The following is a 20,897-nucleotide window of genomic DNA, read 5'->3' on the forward strand; positions in this document are numbered from 1 at the left end:
TTTTTCTTTAGTAACCCTTGAGGACATGTTCCTCTCAGACTCCTCTCTGTCTGTTAAAGGTTGTTTTGTCTGACAGTGCAACGAGGACTTTCTTGTGAACACTGGACCATTTTGTGCGGACGTTTGATCAAACATATATATATAAAAAAGATCAAAGCACAAGCATCTTGCACCTTAGGCATGACATCTGCCAGATCAAAAAGAACTAAAACTAAAAGGAGGGAGCGAAAAGCTGAAAAAAAAATGGCCTGTTCAGCTGAGGGTGTTTGCTCTTAACAGAGGTCATTGAAGTGGCATAACAGCTGAACTCTCTGAGCAAAGTGCTCATTGATCCTCCAAATGTCAAAGCTCTGAGGAGAGGATGCTTTTCTATGATTATCTGTTGTCCTGAAAGACTCTTAAACTACACTCTGGCTCTGATGACACACTCTTTGCACAAATAGCATCAACTTTAACATCTATCTTCTTCCAGTGTGTACAGCAGGGTGCATCACACTTGAGACTGCGCTGATATGTGTGTGTACGCCAGAACATTAGGGAACATAGTGTGTAAAGAGTTTTCACACAGTAACTGACCAAACAACAGGGATTTTTCATTGACAGCTTAGATTTTACAAGCCCCCACCTTTATTTATTGTTGTGGAGCTGCCTTTAAGCACTAAATTAATATTAAAGCAGTGCTTTGTTGTAAATATTTCTATAAAACATACCTTTTAAAATATTACCGTTTTTTTTCAGAAACAGTTTACTGCCTGTGTTTTACTGTGTTTTTCCTTCCCCACAGGAGCTGGAGAGAGTGACGGCATTGCAGACTAACCTGCAGCTGGCAGCAGTCATTTGCACTAATGCAAGGAGGTAATAGTGTTCTATCACATGCTGTCATTCCCCTTAATGGAAAAGGAAAAATGAAATAAATAAAATGCTCCACAGGACCATTTTTTTCTCGTAAACACAGCAGCATTACACTGTTAGTCCAATCAGATAGGTAAAGGATAACGTGTTGTAAGCATGTGGTTACGCAGCTTATACTCTGAAATATGATTCTAATCTGGAGGGCTTTTGTCTCACATTCATGTCAGGTTGTTAGTTATATTTTTGTAGCTGCTGAGACATACAATTGTGCCCCCAAAAACTGATTACACGATACATTGTGTTGTAGTGTGGTCATTTCTCTGACTGTAAGTTCTGTCGTTTAAAGAGGGGGTATTGTGGTGTTTTGCAGGCTTTAAAATGTCCTCTGGTGCCCCTGTAGTTGCTTGACGAAATTTTTATTTTGTTGCAAAATGGTGTTTTGGAAAACCCTTGTTTCAGCCTTTGTCTGAAATGCTTTCTTTGGCTGCTGTCTCTTTGAAGCCACCCGCTCCACAAACCCCCTTCCCACTGTTTGGTCAGCCCCGATTAGGACTGTCATGGCCAGAGCTAATGAGGCAGGCTTTGGTACTTTGGTGTTTAAGGTCTGCCCCTACAATTCCTAATGCATTGACCCTATAATTTCAGACGGACAGACTTTCTACAAAAATATGGCGGACAGTTTCAATATTTGCACATTTTGTGCATCCAGCACAGATATTTTTTTTTTTAATCAATTTTTAAAATTAGAGAAGGTGTAATACCCCCTCTTTAAAGACAGAGGCAGATGTATGGATTCCTGTCTCATGCTTGTTAGTTCAAAAGGATCTGGCATCCTTTGGTAAATCAGTGTTATTCAAACTATCAGTACTTATTGATTTGTCAGAAATTGCTTCATCTTTAGGAGATGGTTATTCTTTTGAAGTCACTATGGTGGATTACAGTAAAAAAAGACATGACCAAAAGTGTCCACAATTACTAGGGTTGAATTCTTTCAGAGTGCTTCAGAATGTCAAAATCATAGCTATCATGGCTTTTTTAATGTACATTATGGTGGCAATTTTTTTGGAATGTAATCTATTGTTTTGTGTTCTTATAAAACAGATTTCGCTTAAAATATCAATAATAATGTAACCACCTAAATTCCGCTTTAAGACCTTTTTTCTGATTTAACCAGTTTTATCTCTTGTTTGCCCATCATAAGGAATTAAAAGTTGTTCCAAGTGTTATACTCAGACTAACTATCACAGAATGAAGAATTTCCTACATTGATACCATTCCCTCTCTCTTCTTTGGCGTTCTGTGTGAAGGCAACTAAGTGTAGCCAAGGAGGGTTTCACAGAAGCCAGCCTCGGTCTGTTGGCCAATCAGAGGAGACGACAGCTGTTGACAGGCCTGCTGAAGTCACTGAGAACCATCAAGACGCTGGTAAGACTTCTAGTCTGAAATGCTTGCATGTAATATAATTTGTTCTAAATACCTGTTAAATGAAACCAGCATGTTACCTTCAGTCCCTTTGGCCACAGCAGTGTATGTACTACTGGCCTTTTCTGTTCACTGTTAGATTCAAATTACTACCTGCCAGCTTGAGTCCAACACCCTACAGAGATTACGCCAGCCCCCACAGTGATAACTGAATGAATTATAGCTGGAGAACTAGTCATCATTTGAAATAACTGTGGCGCTGTCTTCTTTGTTGTATGACATTAAAATGTTAAATTGTTGATATTTATTTGTTTGTGTTTATCTCATGTGTGGCTTGCTAGTGAGTTTGTGCTGAATACACATCCTCCTTGTCTCTGTCCTCCTCTTGCAGCAAAGAACAGATGTACGACTCAGCGAGATGCTTGAGGTATTGTGTTCCTTTCCACAGACACACACTAACACACCGACGTCGCACACATGCAGATTTGGTTATCGCTGACTTAAAGGTCAAACATCAGCAGGGTTTTCCACTTTGAAAGAAAGGCTTTACAAGCACAAGATGCTCTGACCAGTGTTTGTCTATTTTGAAGATTGGCTTTAGCACTAGCAGTGGATTTGATTATCAGTGAGCTAAATTCTTGAGTTGATGTTTTCAAAGCAGCCTCTAGTCACTCAGTTTTACACTGGTGTGGACCCTGTTATGAAAAACATGTTAATTTTCTGGTCTTCTTGACATACTGATGTCTGTTCAGCAAACAAGCATTTCACCTTTTGCTGCTTTTAATGTCCAGGAAAAAAACAGATTGCTTTTGATGTCCAATTGAGAAATTTAACTTTTACCTTTAACTGTAAATCTGGAGTAGTTAGCAGGAAAATAGTTTTTCTTTTCCTCTTGGTTAGTCAAAGTGAAGCCTCTGAACAACTTTCCATTAACAATGAAACCGAGACTTTTGAGAAACATACAATTGGGTGATGCTCTGAAACTGAGATCTACACCGGTGTGTATGTTTCATTTTTGTGTAAAATGTGTCTATGGGCCTTAATATGAGCCATACACACCTGACACGTCCAGACAAGGTCTTATTTTTATACATTAAAAGACAAAACTGAAACCTGGATTGCTTGTACAAAGAGAAAAAGTGTACCAGACAAATTTAAAGAGATAAACATCTTAGTACAAGAAAGTAAACAAGGAAACCTTTCACACCCCATTCACAGATATTTTCATACTCTTAACAAGAAAATCAGGCATTTTATATTTTGTGTGACGAGAAGATCTTTTCTGGACTTATCAGGTGAATGTGGCTCATATTAAGTTCTATTGAAAAATCTTACAGAAAAGACAAGACACAGACATTTAAGGGTTTGTGAAATTGTTCCTTTCATGTTTGATTATCAGACTGTCAACAAAGCAGCACATAAAGCAGTAGGGATTGGTATTGACAAGATTTTATCAATACCAATGCTCGTATCAATTTTGCGTATCGATCAAATTCTTTATCAATTCCCTTATCAATTCCTTTTTTGAATTTTCTCTTTAAAAAAGGTTGCTTTACAGGTTTTCTAGGTCAACAACAGTAAATTGAGTTAATAAGTAAATAAATATGTAATTGGTCACTGGTTCTGGATATTTCTGGACGTAAATATACAGAAATAAGTAAAAGTAGTTTGTCATGTAATGTCAGTGTATTGTTTTGTAATATATTACGGACTAAAGTAGGCCATCTAGTATCTCCAAGTGGTTAAAGCATTATTTTAAGTTGTTTGGAACCTTACTGTAGTTACGAAGCCAGCCATGAGCCTTCACCTAACTTTTATTTTATTTTCCTGTGAGTATTTTGACATTTAAGGTTTTCAGTATTTCTTACAAAGAGTAACTGTGATATGGCTGTACCGAAAGTTGAAATTCTATCCTGAAGCCATATCAGCCATACCATGCTTTTATGCTAGCATCAAGCGTACCGTTTTGTTTAATGGAGATTTATAACATGTTGACTGTAGTGAATAGGAATCTCCTGTGAGAGAGTAATATATTTCTTTGTGAGTTCACTTCTTCAGTAAAACTTCACAATAAAAATCCTGAATCAGAGTTTTATTGGTTAAGTATTATCATCTGCTAAGCTAAGATAGCCACGGCAGACTAGTGGGCGTAAGGTCCTGCAGCTCTGCATAGTGTGAAGAATTGATAAGGGAATCGTTAAGCACAAAGGCTTATAATATCAATGGATTGAATCATTTCTTATCGATTCTCAACAGGAATTGATTTTTGATTCTCATCCCTATAAAGCAGAAAGTAAGGCTTTCTGCTTTATGTCAGTCAACAGCTAATGGATCCTGAGAATGAGGTGTATAAAACTGGATAAGGCAAAACAGAAGTCACACATACCACTCTTCTTATTATGATTATCAAAACATTTTTTTTATTGAAGCTTTTCTTTTTTGTCTAAATAAAATCGCACCAACTGTTGCGTGCATGCAGCTCTACTTCATACATCGTGTTTTCAACATGCTGCTGAATGACTCCAGTGCTCTGTTCTTTCAGGAGGAGGACTATCCAGGTGCAATCCAGCTCTGCCTGGAATGTCAAAAGGCTGCCAGCACCTTCAAACACTACAGCTGCATCAGGTAAGGTGGAGGAACAGATTGATGGAGTGATTTTCAGTTGTATCCAAATGGGAACAAGCAGAGACTGCTTTTCCCTGAGCTGAATGCAAAGTTTTCTCATCTTATGGATCAAAACATGATCGTTCTGAGACGTGACTGATGTCAGCTCTTTGGAGAAAAATCAGAAATTGCTCCCTTTTAAAACTGTGACCCTGTGTTCTGAAGTAATTGCTTTGCTCTGAGAAGTCCTTCTGAATGGGGTCAAATTTGATTCACTTTCATTTTGAGCTCAATCTTTTTTTTGTCTTGTACACAAGGACTTTTCATGTTGCTTCTCTGCTCTTTTGCATGACTTGCGATGTCAAATGATGCATGTTAATATTGTCAGGTGTTTTCGTTTTGGAGAGGAATTGGTCACACATTTAGAGTATTTTGGAAGCAGCTGCCTGATATTAACATATTATCACTTCTGTCTTTTTTGTAATGCTCGCACAGAACTGTTTAAGATGAGAGCTGAATTCAAAATGTTGATCAGGGAGGCAGTCACCTTTGTTTGTGTAATTTCCTTTATAATTGTCCTCAATTTAAGTCTGTGAGTGGATGCCACACTGCTCCTCTTTATGTATTGATCAAGACTAGATCAAGGATGCATATCATCACACACTTCCTTCCCCTTCCTGTAACACTCCACATAAACTCAGACAGAATGCTTAATGAAGTGAAGTGTTGGAATTACAGTGTTTAACTGCTCCAAACACAACCCAGCATGATGCTCCTGAACTCATTTCAGCTCTTTTATCAAATATGGTAAAGTGTGTTGGTTTAATGGCTGCATGTGCTCTGAATTGTTTAGAAAGAGCTAGAGTCTATAACCAAGCTCATAGGGCTCATCCTTGAAAAAATGTGCTCTGCTGAGGATCTGTATCAGTATTATAACTGGACTTTTATGGTGGTAGGCACGCTTCCCACAATATTGCACCACTATCCAAAGCTAAGCTATAGCTATGATTTTATTGATTCAGTGTGTATCTCTGCATTTTCTGGTTGACTACATCACCAAGCGCGTTGCCATGGTACTTTCAGATGCTGCTCACCATTTTATGCAGGTGCAAGCACATACAAAAAAACCCCTGAAACTCAGCTTGTAGCCCTGCTTTTACTGTGTGAAAAAAATGTAGCTAGCTGTCCAAAATCCCAACAGTCAGGAACAGCTGATCAAGCTGAGATTGATATTTTGATTTGTGTGCATGAACAACTGTCCTTAGATTGTCTGGAAATGTAAGACCAAGACTAAGATGCTGATAAAAGCTGCCATTTAAGGGGCTGTGAGGGGTTTGAGGGTGATCTTAGAAAAAGTCTCCCTTCTAGATATATGCCCGATCGTAATCCACACTTTAAAATGAGATTATCAGCGCTTTTCAAAGTGCTACTTCTGAGCTTCTTTGTAGCTACCCGATTGGGTCGAGCAACACTGGGGTGATTTATGTATGGCACATTCAAGTCTCTCTCACAACATTACGCCGGCTGAAGAAGTTTAGAAGTGAGAAGATAGATCTGTGTTTTTCTCTGCTGAAAACGATATCTGTGATTCATTTTGTACTGATGGTGGACACTGTATAACTGTCGGACAGAAAAATGACAAAGAAAGATAAATGGAGGAATGATACAGCCCGAGCTAAAAGCTAACACAGGAGCTAAACTGTTTGTGATAATAAGGGATGGGTGCCTTTCACATTTAAACGATATGGTACCAATGCCCGGTCCCTGGCAATCAGTATCGGTACTCAACGGTACCAATTTTCTGTACTGTTTTGTGTTTATGTGGTAAAAAATATTAATTTGTTTAATAATGAAATATACATATATATTTTAAATTTAACATATTTATTCTTCAATATATAACCTTGCAATGCTGTGTTCATGTCCAGCATGGAAAATCACCTAGTCTTCCACTCCCTCACAGTCACAAGGATGCAGTTGGGTGCCTAAACATGGTACCTTTTGATTTTACATGACTCGGAACCCGGTACTTTTGACAGAATTTGGTCGGTACCTTTAAATGTACTGATTTTGGTACCCATCCCTTATGCCAATGTTCATTCCAACCCACAGTCAGCAGTTATCCTGCAGTGGTCTGTTCAAACTTGAGAGTATATAAAATGAAGAGTGAGGTTACGTTAGCTCTGCTTGGTAGATGACTGACAGGACATAACCAGGATTCGCTAATGCTACACATTACAGACATGTCTCACAGCACCGGGCTCTCAGTGGTGCTACAGGTGGACGGCTACTAAACTACTCTACGAACTGACAGTTTGCTTGTTGTCATGTTAGCCTATGGATAAGTCGTAGCACTGGGCTGCTAGTAGCGCTACATATAGCCGGCTAGTGATGTACGGCTACTGATGTACAGTACAACGTTTGCTTTTTGTCATGTTTCAAACAACAGCACTACATAATTGTACTAATAAATACCTTTCCTTGTCACGTTACATCCATTAAAAAGTTGACAAAGAAAATTTGTTCCAAAACAAACACACGCCTGGTTAAAAGTCACATCTTTACAACGGCGTGTGCATGAGACATCAGGCCAGAAGGTAGCGAGAAAGTCCAAATAAAACAGATCTTTCTCATAGCATCTTTAAAGCAGACAGGCTAATTTACTTCACAATGAGTGGAAGTGTAGCCAGGGTTCTTGTACCAAGGCAGACAGATGAGAAGATGGGTTTGGGGTGACTGTAGGAACCACGCCCACCAGAGAAAACGACACATGAAGAAAGAAACCTGGGATCATTGCTGGAGCCTTGACATTTTGTTTGAAACATCATCATCATTATTATCATCATCATCACCACTGCCATCATCATCATCATCATCATCATCATCCTGAAGACAATACTGGCCAAAAACTATTTATATTTGAAATAATTAAAATCAAATCAGCTCTTTCTGTCTGAAATTGACCATGAAAGCATTATCATCACTTCCTGAAGTGGTTTTCATAGTAATTTTGTGGCGCACACTGATAAACTGCATTTCTTATGCAGTACGTTCAGGAAGTAATGAGTTCATATCTCCAACAACAATGACATCATTTATCACAGCAACAAAGGGACTCCAGCTGCTTACCTGATAAAATGAATTCTGGGTAAAAGTGATCAATAAGGTGTGTGTTCAGACGTTCCATCCCACATGCAGCTGCTGTTTTTGTGTGGATTTCACAGTTGTATTCATCGTGTCATTAGTATCATTTTAACAGCACTGCACACCCACGGCCCACTCATGCTTGATGAATGTGCTGATACTATGCTGCACCATTTTCCATGAATAATGACCACCTATCACAACCAGCCTTTAGATTAGGCAGTTTGACCATAAAAACAAACATTCACACTGAACATAACCATCAGTGTTTCAATATTTAAATGCGGCCTTGCTGTGACTTTACCTGCTGGATCAAAACCTGTCTGCCCTTTTCACCTGTGCTTTCTTTTGATATATGCAAATACTACTTCCTGAATGTCGCAGTTTTTAACATTGGTGCATTGATCACACTTCTGGCTCACTCTGCATTAGCATTCACATTGTACTCTGGCTCTGTGCCCAAAATTGCTGGAGCTTTGCCTTCAGCATTGGCCTCCCTAAGCGGCTCGTTGCTGGTCTGCTGCACTTTGATTTAACCTTGTAGCTATACCTTTTTTAAGCACTACATGGCTTTGTTTCATGCCTGCCCTTTCTTTTTCCCCATCTGGAGCCTTTTAAAAGTCAACATTGTTTCCTCAAGAAGGCACTTACTCACGCTCATGCTTCGTCTCAGTCCACTTTCATCATTGGTCCAAATAGGCAGCTGTTGGGGGATAAGACCCCCACATATCAGCGCATTGATCATAGACCGAGCAGCCTGTGAAACGAAGGTGCAGTCTAAACTGGGGAATTAGATATTTTCTATCCCGTAGTTGCAAGGCTAATAGAGTGAGGACAAAGAGGAAAAGAGCAAACATTTCTTTATTTAGTCAGTTTTTATTTTAATTCCCCCCAAACAAACTGAACAAAGAATCACCAATTAACCTGATGAGCATGTTTTTGGACTGTGGAAGGAAGCCAGAGTACCCAAAGAGAACCCACGCATACATGCAAACTCCATACAGAAAGGCCCTCCTTGCTCAAACCAGGATTTGAACTGGTGACTTTCTTGGCTAACCACTGCAGCCCCCACGGAGCCACAGTCACTTCTAATTTATGATTTTAATCAAGACAGCTTTACTTCTAATTAGTTAATTTTGACACAAATAGGTATTTTTTCATATCAGATGTTCACAACACACTGGATATTTTGGGCGTGTCGTCTTTGAAATTATCAGCAGGTTATTCTGGGTAAAGCTCCATCAGATCTCCACTTTGGCTAATTGCTGTCTTAGCTTTGGCAGGATGCGGTTTATATGGGCTCTTTACAGTTCTCAAAGAACAGGGCAGTCCAGCTGTGTGTTCAAGAGGAGCACGGTGTAACAGCAAGGTTAAAGGACTGCAATTAAATTCTGTGTCTCAGATAAACAAACAATTTTTGAGCAGGCTGCCCGACATGACACTGCAAACACTGCAGCAATACAGCTATTTATTCAGAGTCAAGGGGCATTCTTCTTCCTCTTTGAGGTTGTACCTTGTTTCCTTTGGATGGTGAGTGATAGATTGCTGTCTTAGAAATCTCTCCTTGTATTGGCTGAAAGTGTGTCACTATTATTTTTTATTTTCTTGCTTTATTATCATAGAAGCTCCCTACCACTCTCAGCAACATCAGAGACTGGAGCCATTTGAATACTGGTGATTATTGATACCAGACTGTACATATCAAAAGCTGTTACAGTTCTGTAGTTACTTTGTCAAATGCTTTAAAACAACCACAAACACATGACCAGTTTTAACATCAAACCCTCAACTGGTAAAAAAAGAAAACATTCGTATTTTTTTGGTGATTGGTTTTCTTTTTGACTCTCTTCTCTGTTGAGCCTCTCCTCTGCTGGCCTCCCTCTAACCTCCTCTGCTTTTCCACGATCATTATCATGGTTTTACTTGTCTCTTCTGGCTGTTTCACTCTTTGAACTCCTTCCCTTGCCACTTTGGTGCCTCTTCCCTTGCCTCGTAACCGTGGCTAACGTGACTGCAAAAAAATGATTTTTTTTTTGCAAGTGCTGAGAATCCGGAAAGGCCCTTAAAGCATGAAAATCCACACATTGCCTGTTAAGCAAGTCAGCAGCCACTGCCTTGAGGCTCTGTGGACACCTATTGCCTATGATAATTGAATACTGTGGGAGGGTAAAACGAAGTCCCAGGTTTTCTCATAGGTCTATTTAAATGTTCTGCGCCTCCCTGTGGGGAACAGATTGTTAATTAGTTTTTTCAACTCATCTGTTATTTATGCATTCTCTCAGATCATGAAGGAGGCCCGTATGTTGGTAGGAGACGCACCTCAACACACACTGGACAGTGTTGTAGTCATACAGGCACCAGATAACAGAAGGACTGACTTTTATGGGCATCTGTGTTATTGGCTTTTAGTTGACTTTTCTTTGAAAACTTTAAGAAGCTAGTGTTTGTTTACCATGAATTACAGCAAGAACTGAGGGATCTATGTTTGCCTTGGCTTGTTTTATTTCAGCTCCATTTGGACCTATAAGCTGCAGGATCATCCCCAGTGTGGTCTTTTACTTAAAAATAGTTTGAAGCATCCAAGTTCATATTTGATATAGTAAGTAGTGTTAGCAAGCGATGCAGATCAAACTAGAAAAGCACTCAGAGAGCACAGACCTCCGCCAAGCATATTGTGATTGTACCACAACACTGTAGTCCGACTTTAATGTTATACTCCCCTTCAGCAGACTGTCTGCTACAATTTGGTGTTAGTTGCAGGTTTGTACGATAATTTGTTTCCTGACAGTGTTGATAATTATGATGACTCAGTTCATATTTCATATTCCAGATCTTAGTATCCAGCATATTGCCAGGATCTGGATTATACTTTTACATCTGTCAGAAATTATCGTGACCATGTCTTGTATTGTTTTGTAAAGCAATCCAACCATTTATCGTGGAGTTATATAGACATGTGGTGAAAACTGCCCTATCTCACAATGATAAAGGATCCTTAAAAAAAAATCCTGGATCTAGACGGTGATCCGGGTCACCTCCAAAATGTAATCACTTCTTCCTTATCCCATTTTGAACATTTCTTGAAATTTTCATCAAGAATTGTTTGTTACTTTTTGAGTTATGTTCACAAACAAACAGACAGACAGACAAACTCTCCCAAAAACATAACCTTCCTGACAGAGGTAATATCACCAGTTGCATAGATAAACCATTCAGAGCAATTAATAACTTCATATATCAATCAGACACTGTTGGCCAGTTGATCAATTTAATCTCTCAGATTTTGGAACAATCAGCTTCAAGTGATGCCTATGCTGAAAAAGAAATATGTCTGTAGACACTGCAGGCAGCCTCCCTCATCAGTATGGCTGCTATCAAGTCTTGTCAGCATTTCCCTTTTCCTGGCAGAGCCCAGGTGCCATGGAATTGTGGGAAATGGGCAAATCTTGGAGTGTAGGTTGTCGACATTGGCTCCATCATTGAAAAATTCATACCAGTCAACCTTTAACGAGCCAGGCTAAGTAGCTGTAGAAGAAAAACAGATTTGCAGGGCATGATTTAGTGACCAGTGGAGCCCATGCAGGGCGTAATTTCACTGCATCAACCTTCGTATTCTTCACCTAAAACTGGTGTGAAAACAGATTCAGAACATTTCACATAAGCTGAAACCATCTTGATTGTTTCACAACACACTTCAGCAGAGTTCCTCAGTGACATCATTATGTTGAACCCATGCCACACAAGATAATGGATGTACTCGACCTAACCAGTGCTTGTTCAGCTGGAAATCTGGTATTTGTTGGCAGCTTTATGGCTCTTCTTTCTTTAAACCTGCCAGCATGGAGGCCATCTGTTAATAATATGTCCCGTGTTTTTCTAGCTGCAAAGGAAAAGTTCAACATTTGTTGGAAATTTCCATTTATCATGTGGGGAGCTACAGAAAGTCAAAACACTGAAGTCAATAGCCTTTTTTTGTCTTCAGTTGAAAAAAAAAAAACTGCTAATCCCAACATTTAAAGTAAGGCTGTCACTTTAACCCATGAATTAGATTTATTAATTACACAGCAAATGAATGTGTTAGAAAATAAACGCGATTAACTCATTCACTGACAGCCATTTTTAGTGCATCTTGAAAGATCTTTCAAGACCCATTGATCGTGTAAACACCAAAACTACCTAAGAGTGACTCTCTTCTTTTATGTCTCTTTTCCTGTTTTTGATCCAAAAACCAGACAAAACATACTTTTTTTTGATCGTGTTTGTCTTGGGCGCTCCATCCTTTGATCCTCTCCATGATCTCAGTCATATTTTCTCATGATTTTCTGAACTACCGCAAAACATCCTCTGTTGGAGTGTGAGCTGCCTGAACTTTTCTGACCTGCAGCGTCTCGCTTTGCCTCTGTCATCTCACATCTTCTCCTCATATCCACACTGATCTCTCATCCAAAGAGCGCAACGCTCTCACCCACACTAGTTTATGAGCAAGATTTTGATTGACAAGCTCCACCAGACTCCCACCCCCTGAAAAACATAGTTTACTTCTATAGATGCAGATAGTTGCAATCAAATTGAAGTCTTTAAACATCAATGGCAGTGAACATGGACATTTTAATATTGGCCAGTTGAATAAAATGTGGATTTTCAGATCTTCTCTTCTTCCTGTATTCATTTGATTGGTCATGCACTACAATTTTGGAATGTCCTGGGATTCAGATTCTTTATTTAAGGACCTAAAGCAGATATGAGATTAAAATGTGATTAATTAGATTAATTAATTAAAAATCCTGTAATTAATCATTAACTATTATTTTTTTAGTTCTAACTTCACATGGTTGCAACACATTGCCATGTACCAAAATACAAGCCAGACTTCACATACATGCTTGAGCTACATGTGACCACCAACCTGCCGGGGTCTACAGATGAAAATTAACCTGAAGCTACAATCAGACACATTTACATCCTCATGTTTATCAATATGCTTTTTCCCATATTCTATATGAATAAAATGAAAGTAATATATGTGTATTTATGTCATTTTAGGCTCTGTTGATGCACAGCACTTCAAAATCATGATCTTTCACGCACATTTCCAATGCTGGTCTATTTGTGTTTTTTCGCTTCTGCCACATTGCGGCATGGGAGTATACCCATGTGCTGTGATGAACAGCCACATTTATCCTGCTGGTGTAGCTTCTTAGTGTGCCTGCCAGAGCTGTAGACCTTTGTTTAACGCTCTCCTGGGCGTTACACATGAGCATTCAAATGTATTCCTTCTGAAGTCAGGACCTGACATCGATCTAACCCCCCCTCTGTAGTTAGAGCAGGACTTCTTCTTTAAACTAGCCCCTGTTTCATCAGGGAAATGAGACGTGACTTGCCTTTCTGAGCTCTCAGCTTAAAGTATATCTATTTTTTTATAGCTGTGGCAGTGACAGTTTGGTAGTAACTGAGAGTAGAAATTCTCTGGTTTGTGCTGTCATTGTGTCTGAAGGTACGTCCTCATACATCCTTGGCAGTTTAGGTCAGACATCTGCTGACATCTGTCTATTGCTCACATTGTGCTCACTGGACATTTTCACTGATAACTCCACCAGTCTCCAACTATAGTGACAGCTTTCTCCTTATTCCACCAAATATTTCTCCTGTTCACACTTATACAGGCGGATGGAGAGGGGTTACACTGATCCTTTTCTTTCCCTGCCGGCAGACAACCTATGGTAGTTACTCTGCAGTCTCCTCACAGTTCCTCTTCTCTGTACACTCCTAACTCTGTTCCCAACTGAAGACAAGATGCTTAATTAGCAATTTTTTAAGGACACTGCTTCCCTCGATGAACTCGGTCTCTCAAGGCACAACTTAAGAGACCTGAAAAAGACCTTCAGGGAAGCAAAGACAAAGTACTGATGGTGGAACAGTGGATAATTATGAATGGAGGAGTCAGGGAATTGTTAACCTCGTGGGATAGGTAAAGTAGTTTTGATGTCCGTTGCTTTGGTAGTTTTTGAGGAGGAGTTTGAGTCTGCATTTTTAGCAAAAGAAAGTGTGGTACATGCATAAAGAGGTGCAGGAGCTGTGATTGGACTGGACACAGATCTGTTGACTTTGTCGTTACATTTAATGACTTTTCAGACCCCTCTGGCAAGTTTTTCAAGCATGTTTTGATCTCCTCAATGATCAGTGTGTGTGAGCCCCTCCCTTAAACACAGTCCTCCTCACTCGCAGTAGATGAAATCATGCAAGTGTGTGTCTCATTATGGTCACTTCTGCTGGTCCCCAGCCCAGATAAAGGAGGAGGGTTGATATTTGACATAAAAAAAAGAATAATGGACAGAAGAAAGTTAATTTGTAGTTGTTAACATATTTATGATGTTGTGTTTTACCTGCTTTCTGTCTCTCCTACAGAGTCTATGACAATTACATGCTAATGGATTATTATGCAGATTCAACAACAGTGTCATTTAGTGACTTTTAGTGACTGTCCTTACTGAGGAGTATGCATGTTGAAACTAGCAATGCTTTCCTCAGCTTCAATGGTGTTTGAAATGGGAAACAGCCTTATTCTTCCAGGTTTTTCATGACTGGACATGACATTATTGATTAAAAATAATCTGTTTATTGTGGATTATTAGGGTATATGGTAATCTGGGGTGTTCAAAACAACAATAATGTACACCTAACTGGACTGAAAAATGTGACCACAAGACTGAGATAAGAGCTGAACCAATGTTTTGTTTTTTTCTTGGAGTACTACTAATGTTTGAAATGTTTACATAAGCGATTCCTTTTTCATTTCGAGATCTGAAGAAATAACTCCCAACCGTCTCCTTTCTTTCCCTGCAGTGAATTGAATTCCAAACTACAAGACACTCTGGAGCAAATCGAGGTTTGTACATTTTCTTCCTTATCTCTGATTACATTATCTAAAAGTCAAATTAGTGAAAAGGCTGTTAGCACTGAGGCACATTTGCCTCTAACCTTGTAATTTTCCAGAATCTCTCATCTGAAAGAAGCAATTCTTCTTCATTTTGACATTTTAATAGTTTAGCATTCTCATTCTGAGCCTTGCAAATATTGACACATTCAGAATCATTATTGTGGGGGTGCGAGCACAATAAATTATATCTGTTTCATCTCTAGCTGCGTAGTGATACTTGTGTGTGATAAATGGTATGCAAAGCAATTTTCTCTGCAACGCTGCCGCTGCGCTTGACTAGATTAATTACTTACAGATCTGTCTGTACACAGGAAGCAGGCGAGCATGTGCACACACACACAGAGCCAGGCAGCATGGTGTTTACCTTGTTTACCTTTCAGCTTGAGTTTCTGAATAAGCAAAGTTAAACCCTCAAAATCATGAAGGTAAACACTCACACAAAGGAATTTAGTCTCAAAAACTTCCATCTTAATGATGCTTGAAGCAAAAAAAAAAAAATTATGATTTAATGTAAGCTCTGTTTATTTTCCACCTATGACCCATCATGCTTTACACTGTCAGAAATCTTAGCATAAACTACAAAGTAATAAGAAAACTCACCTTTTTACAGTGAGAGTCATTTGAAAAATTAGCTATTAAGGATGTAAACACGTTTTATTTTTCTTTCACAAATTGAATTTATGGATTGGTGTGTACATGGTTTCTGGTACTCCTGGAGCCATCTTTGAGTGGACACTCAGGGACTTGCAGTTTTAAGCACTTCAACATCAGCTCCATTTCCTGGAGGCTGGAGGTTGCTGCTTAGTTTCATTTCATCTTTAAAGGGAAACCATTCTAATCTTCATTGTAAGACTGCAGCATGAGAAAAAATGAGTGAAAACATTGCATTACATACATCATACATCAACAATCTTCAAAAAAAAAATCTTAATATTGCCGGCGGAAATGAATTGCACTATTGCTTGAAATGTCCATCCTTAGTATTTGAGATGTCCACACTCTGCTATATGATGGCATGAGTGGTGGAACCATAGACTGTATAATTAATGGACGTAGTTTCTGCAACGTCACATGTCTGTTTAAGATACAGACTTTCAAAGCATATTGGCTATCGTGGCCATATTGGAAGTGACGGGGGCTTTGAGTACAGCTTTGGGGTGCCTGTCAGTCACATGAGCTGAGCTGTGCCTCTGATTGGGCCAGCTCAAAATCTTAATATCCTCTGAACTTCTGAGACAGAACAAAATTCACCCCCCTGTGCAGTGTATGCCGATGATGATGTTAGCCATTCAGACAGGAGATGTTTTTCAACCAGGCAGTAAATAGGATAATTTCTGCTGTGAAAATGGCTTTTTCTGGCTTGGTGTATGTGACTTCTGGTACTTCTGGAGCCAGCCTCAAGCGGACACCCGACAAAGCAGATTTTTGCACTTCCCCATTGTCTCATATTCTTAGACCGGAGGTTGCCTCTTGGGTGGAACCAAGCCATAAACTCAAGTCCAAAAATATAAAGCTGATGTGGAACTAATAAAAATAGCAGTTATTCAAGAATTTGCTTGAGGCTTAATGCCAAAACACTGGAAACAACATACAAACTAATATAAAAAAACTGTTTTTTACAGCACAACAAATATTTTAACAGGGCATTTTTACAAACTTGTAATTTTCAGTTTCAAAACTTTTTTAAAATCACAAGTTATTAAACTTGTGATTTTTGTCCATTTCAGTGCATGGCTGACTTCACAGACAGGCGGGCATTAATGCATCATCCAAACTGGTATGATGCTAGTTGGAGTTTTGTATTTCCAATATGGCCCCTGGCAAAAAAAGGCTTCTAAACTCTGTCACAGAATTGGGTACATCACAGACACCACTTCCATAAATTAAACAGTCAATGGTTGCCACTCGTTTCCAAGCAAGGTGATACTTCAACTCCAACACTATTCGCAGTAACCAGTGGTGTATCAAGTTACTTTTAGAGTTCATTAGCACTGTAGCAGTTTCAGACATGTTAAAAGAGCTGCCAAATGTTACTGTAAATTAGATCGGTCACAACACAAGATTAATCATCCTATTAGATTGAGAGGTTAATCTATCCTCAGCGCAGCAGCTTCCTGGCAGACAGAAGGCTTGATAAAGAAGGTACGTTTACCCTGTACGTAGAAACAGTCAGTAAAACACAGCTTACAGTTAGAGAATCATCCCAGGCACTTTTCAAATGTGCAGCCCACCTTGAAAGTACCTGGTACTTTGTTTTAGGGTTTTGTGCATGTACGTACTGTCAGCAATAGTTGCACAGTTCAAGTGCGTTTTTAAACATATGCATTAGAGAATGTGTGGCCACACAAGTTCTCTGATCCTCAGCCTTTGTCAGCACTTTAATCTTTGAGGTCAGCTTTTTGTGTCAGGGTTGTTACACACCGCTGTACTCCCTAACTTCTGTCTCACCTTGCCGTACTTTCACTTTCAATGTCTTTGTCAAAGACTTACTGGCATATACTCACATCTATGCAGACACATCCACAATCCTGCTACCTGCCCTTGGCTCTGTGTGGAAGCTTTACATCTGCACATCTATATCCAAATCCCCGGTCTTAACGCTGATAATCCCTTTCTTTTCTCTTCCCCCTCACTTTCCCTTTCTGTTTACCTTTGTCATCCCTCATTTCTGCCCACAGGAGCAGCTCGATGTCGCCCTTTCCAAGACATGTAAAAACTTTGATGTTTCGCACTACACCAAAGTCCAGCTGGCCTACACGCTCCTGGGCAAGACACAGGTCAGTGATTTGACTTTCATATGAGGTCACTGGGAATGGTGAAACATGGCTGGATGTGAATGCTGGATGGTTGCAAACTTGTTGTATATATCTGAGCCATTTTTTTCCTTAAATTTGGATTTTAGAGTGTTTTTTTAAGTTGAGGTGGTCTTTCTTTGTTTTCACAACCTTTCACAGGCGATTTTGATGAAAACAGCAAAGAAAAATCTCCCACAGACGGTCTGAATTAATCATTATAGGAGACAACTGAATGCGATTTGGTCCAGTTTCCTGTCAGTGTCATTCTAAATTCTTCAACTGTCTTGAGAACCTCTTAGTATGACCAGCACGCACGTTGTCCTTTGTGATTTGTGATCACTCTCTGCTTACTGTCAATCAAACAACACCCACAGATAACACCCACGAGGAGAAACTGAGTCCTCACAGACAATCCCAAGATAATAAATTAAGCCCTCAAATCACCAGAATGGTAACAACACCTTCACAGCATCAGGCTTGTGTGCAGTGTGTTATACAGTTGATTTGAAGGCGTAAGGCTTTCTTTGTCTTGAACAATAACAAGAGATTACTGTGGTTTCTGACAGAAATGCCTGGGCAGAAATATCAGACACTGGAATCTGACTGATGATACTTCTGCTACTCACGTCTCATCCCTGCCCACTTCTCTTTTTATGAAAGAGTAAAGCCACTCTATCATCACAGCCAACGATCACGATGCCTTCACTCACATTTCTCCTTCTCTTTTATAACAAACAATCCTGTATCAGGGCTGAAGAACAAAGCATTTCCTGGTCGAGTGCTCTCAGTTGGAACAAGTTATTTGAGGAGAGAATAAAATGATCTGCTCAAATTTTTCCGTAAATCTTCAGATGTGTTTGTAACAGAATGTATAATCTGGACTTCTGCTGAAGTAACTGCAATCGAAAACTTGTAACAGAAGAAATAACCCTCAACAACTTTCAACCAAGTTTGTTTGAACTTTGTGATTCCTTCTCAGATTTTCAGCCCTTAGTGTGCTTGTACTGCACCTTATAAAACCTTGGATCATGTGTTTTTCTTCTTTTTTTTATTCCCCCTGAAACTGCTGCATTTCTCTAAATTGAATTTCCTTTATTTACTTTAAAGGTGTCTGGTGAAGCTTGTCAATCAAAAGGTTGTCAATCAAACTAGTGTGGGTGAGAGCGTTGCGCTCTTTGGATTAGAGATCAGCAAGGATATGAGGAGAAGATGTGAGATGATAGAGGCATAGAGAGATGCTGAAGGTTAGAAAGTTCAGGCAGCTCACACTCCAACGGATGATGTGTAGCTGTAGTTCAGAAAATCGTGAGAGAATACGACAGAGATCATGGCGCCAGAGATGAACGCGATCAAAAAAGTTCACTGTGTCTTTTTTTTGATCAAAACAGGAATAGAGACAAAATAGGAGCGAGTCCATTCTTCTTAGATAGTTTTGGTGTTTAGAGAGTCATAGAAATCAATATTATTTGGGTCTTGAAAGATCGTTCAAGATGCTTTGAAAATGGCTGGCAGCCAATGAGATAATCTTGCGTTAATTTTTATAACACTTTAATTTGCAGTGTAATTAATTATTTTAATCAAAGCGTTAAAGTGACAGCCCTAGTTAGTCACCACATTTTCCCTCTTACTTTCCAGTCAAGTCTTTTTACTGACAGCAAACTCCATGGTGTTTCTTGGACAAATGAAATGAAACTCTCTCTTAGAAAAGTGAACAAACGTTTAAATTACTTTTGTGGCAGTGGGCATTCAGAATGGATGGGGGCAACATCTTGTGGCCAGGAGCTTGTAAGAAAATCTAATTGCTCTGCAACACCCATTACCTATGGGGCTTAGCTCAATGCTGTGCCCTCGTCTCCTGCGACTCTGGTGTCCTCAATTCACTGTGGTTCCACAGCGAGACGGTGGGTGGGAGCTCCGACTGAGGGATGGTTGTTAAATGGAAGTTTTCTTTGAAAGAGGAGTTACTGTCTTGAATTGCAAAGAGATCAACAGAGCACAGTGCTGCAGAGCAAGACTGTACTTCATGGTTTGAGTGGTTTTTGGTTGGACTTGAAAACTAAATCCCAGATTATAAATTATAGATGGAATACTGATCTAAGTACTGATTCCAGGGGTGATTTTCTCCAGACTATCAGGAAATATTGCCCCGCTCATGATGTTTACAACTGTACTACTGCGTCTCACATTACTCATCTGCTGCTTTGACAAGCAAAAAGTTCAGTTCACTTCCTTTCAAACACAAACAGCACGGATCAAACCTGTGAGTACAGGTGAGCTTAGCCAGGCTTTAAGGAAAGATGTGTATTGGACTTGGGACTTCCAGTGTTGCCAATGTTGCTCTAGTTTCTTCTATGTATAAAACACAACTTACTTGCTCACATGTTAGCTGTAACTTATTTATAAGGTGATAGTCCTCTTTAGAGCCATGAAATCAAACAATGCAGACACAAAGAAAGTCCCCTGCCCTGATTATAGTTCAAATTCAACAGAGCATACGCAGACAGTAGATAGTTAAAGTCGGTTTTTGAAAATCTGTGTGGTGTTGATACTGTGTCTATTCAGGGTGACCCTGATAAAAAGTCATGTCACCTCTTTAGGACAGACTTTTTGGCAAACATATTTTTGAGACAAAATATTTTTTTTGATAGACAAAACAGTTTTACTTTAGAGTAAAGACCCTAGAAATTTTTTGAAAAACTAAAAACTAGTGCTGTCAGGCGATTAAAAAAATAATCTAATTTATTACAGGATTTGTAATTAATTAATTTAATTAATCATATTTTAATCTCATATCTGCTTAAAGTCCCAAAATAAAGAATTTGAATTCCAGGACATTAAAATTACATTAAAAGACATTAAAAAACATTTAGAAATAAGGTGGGAATATTTACAACACATTTTTAGCTACCCTGAAGCATAAGGAACAAATGAAAAAAGTGTTATGGTTCTATCTTTACAAAATCTACACAGTCCTGCACCTAAGATAAGCTGATTTGATTTTTAGGACGGTTTTTGCTTCTGTCACATTTTTACTCAATGTGGACTCAGTTTTCACTACAATATGAACTTCTATACTTCTATGAGGTCAGGAGGACCAGAGCTAAAGGCTAAAAACTGTGAGGAACTATGTACAAAACACTTAA

General features: G+C 39.2%; 1 protein-coding gene across 1 annotated transcript in view; it reads left to right on the top strand.

Annotated features, from left to right (window-relative positions):
• Positions 1-20,897, top strand: part of vps50 (VPS50 subunit of EARP/GARPII complex) — a 147,387-nt gene that overhangs the window by 36,979 nt on the left and 89,511 nt on the right. The window contains exons 6-11 of the mRNA XM_074686866.1: positions 785-855; positions 2,160-2,277; positions 2,666-2,701; positions 4,817-4,899; positions 14,866-14,908; positions 17,638-17,736. Coding sequence (XP_074542967.1) covers positions 785-855; positions 2,160-2,277; positions 2,666-2,701; positions 4,817-4,899; positions 14,866-14,908; positions 17,638-17,736 — 450 coding nt within the window. The remainder of the gene's footprint in view (positions 1-784; positions 856-2,159; positions 2,278-2,665; positions 2,702-4,816; positions 4,900-14,865; positions 14,909-17,637; positions 17,737-20,897) is intronic.

Source organism: Halichoeres trimaculatus, unplaced genomic scaffold (genome assembly GCF_033239565.1).
Source record: "Halichoeres trimaculatus isolate MK-OKI-2021-1 unplaced genomic scaffold, fHalTri1.1 fHalTri1_scaffold_14, whole genome shotgun sequence".
Lineage (NCBI taxonomy): Eukaryota > Metazoa > Chordata > Actinopteri > Labriformes > Labridae > Halichoeres > Halichoeres trimaculatus.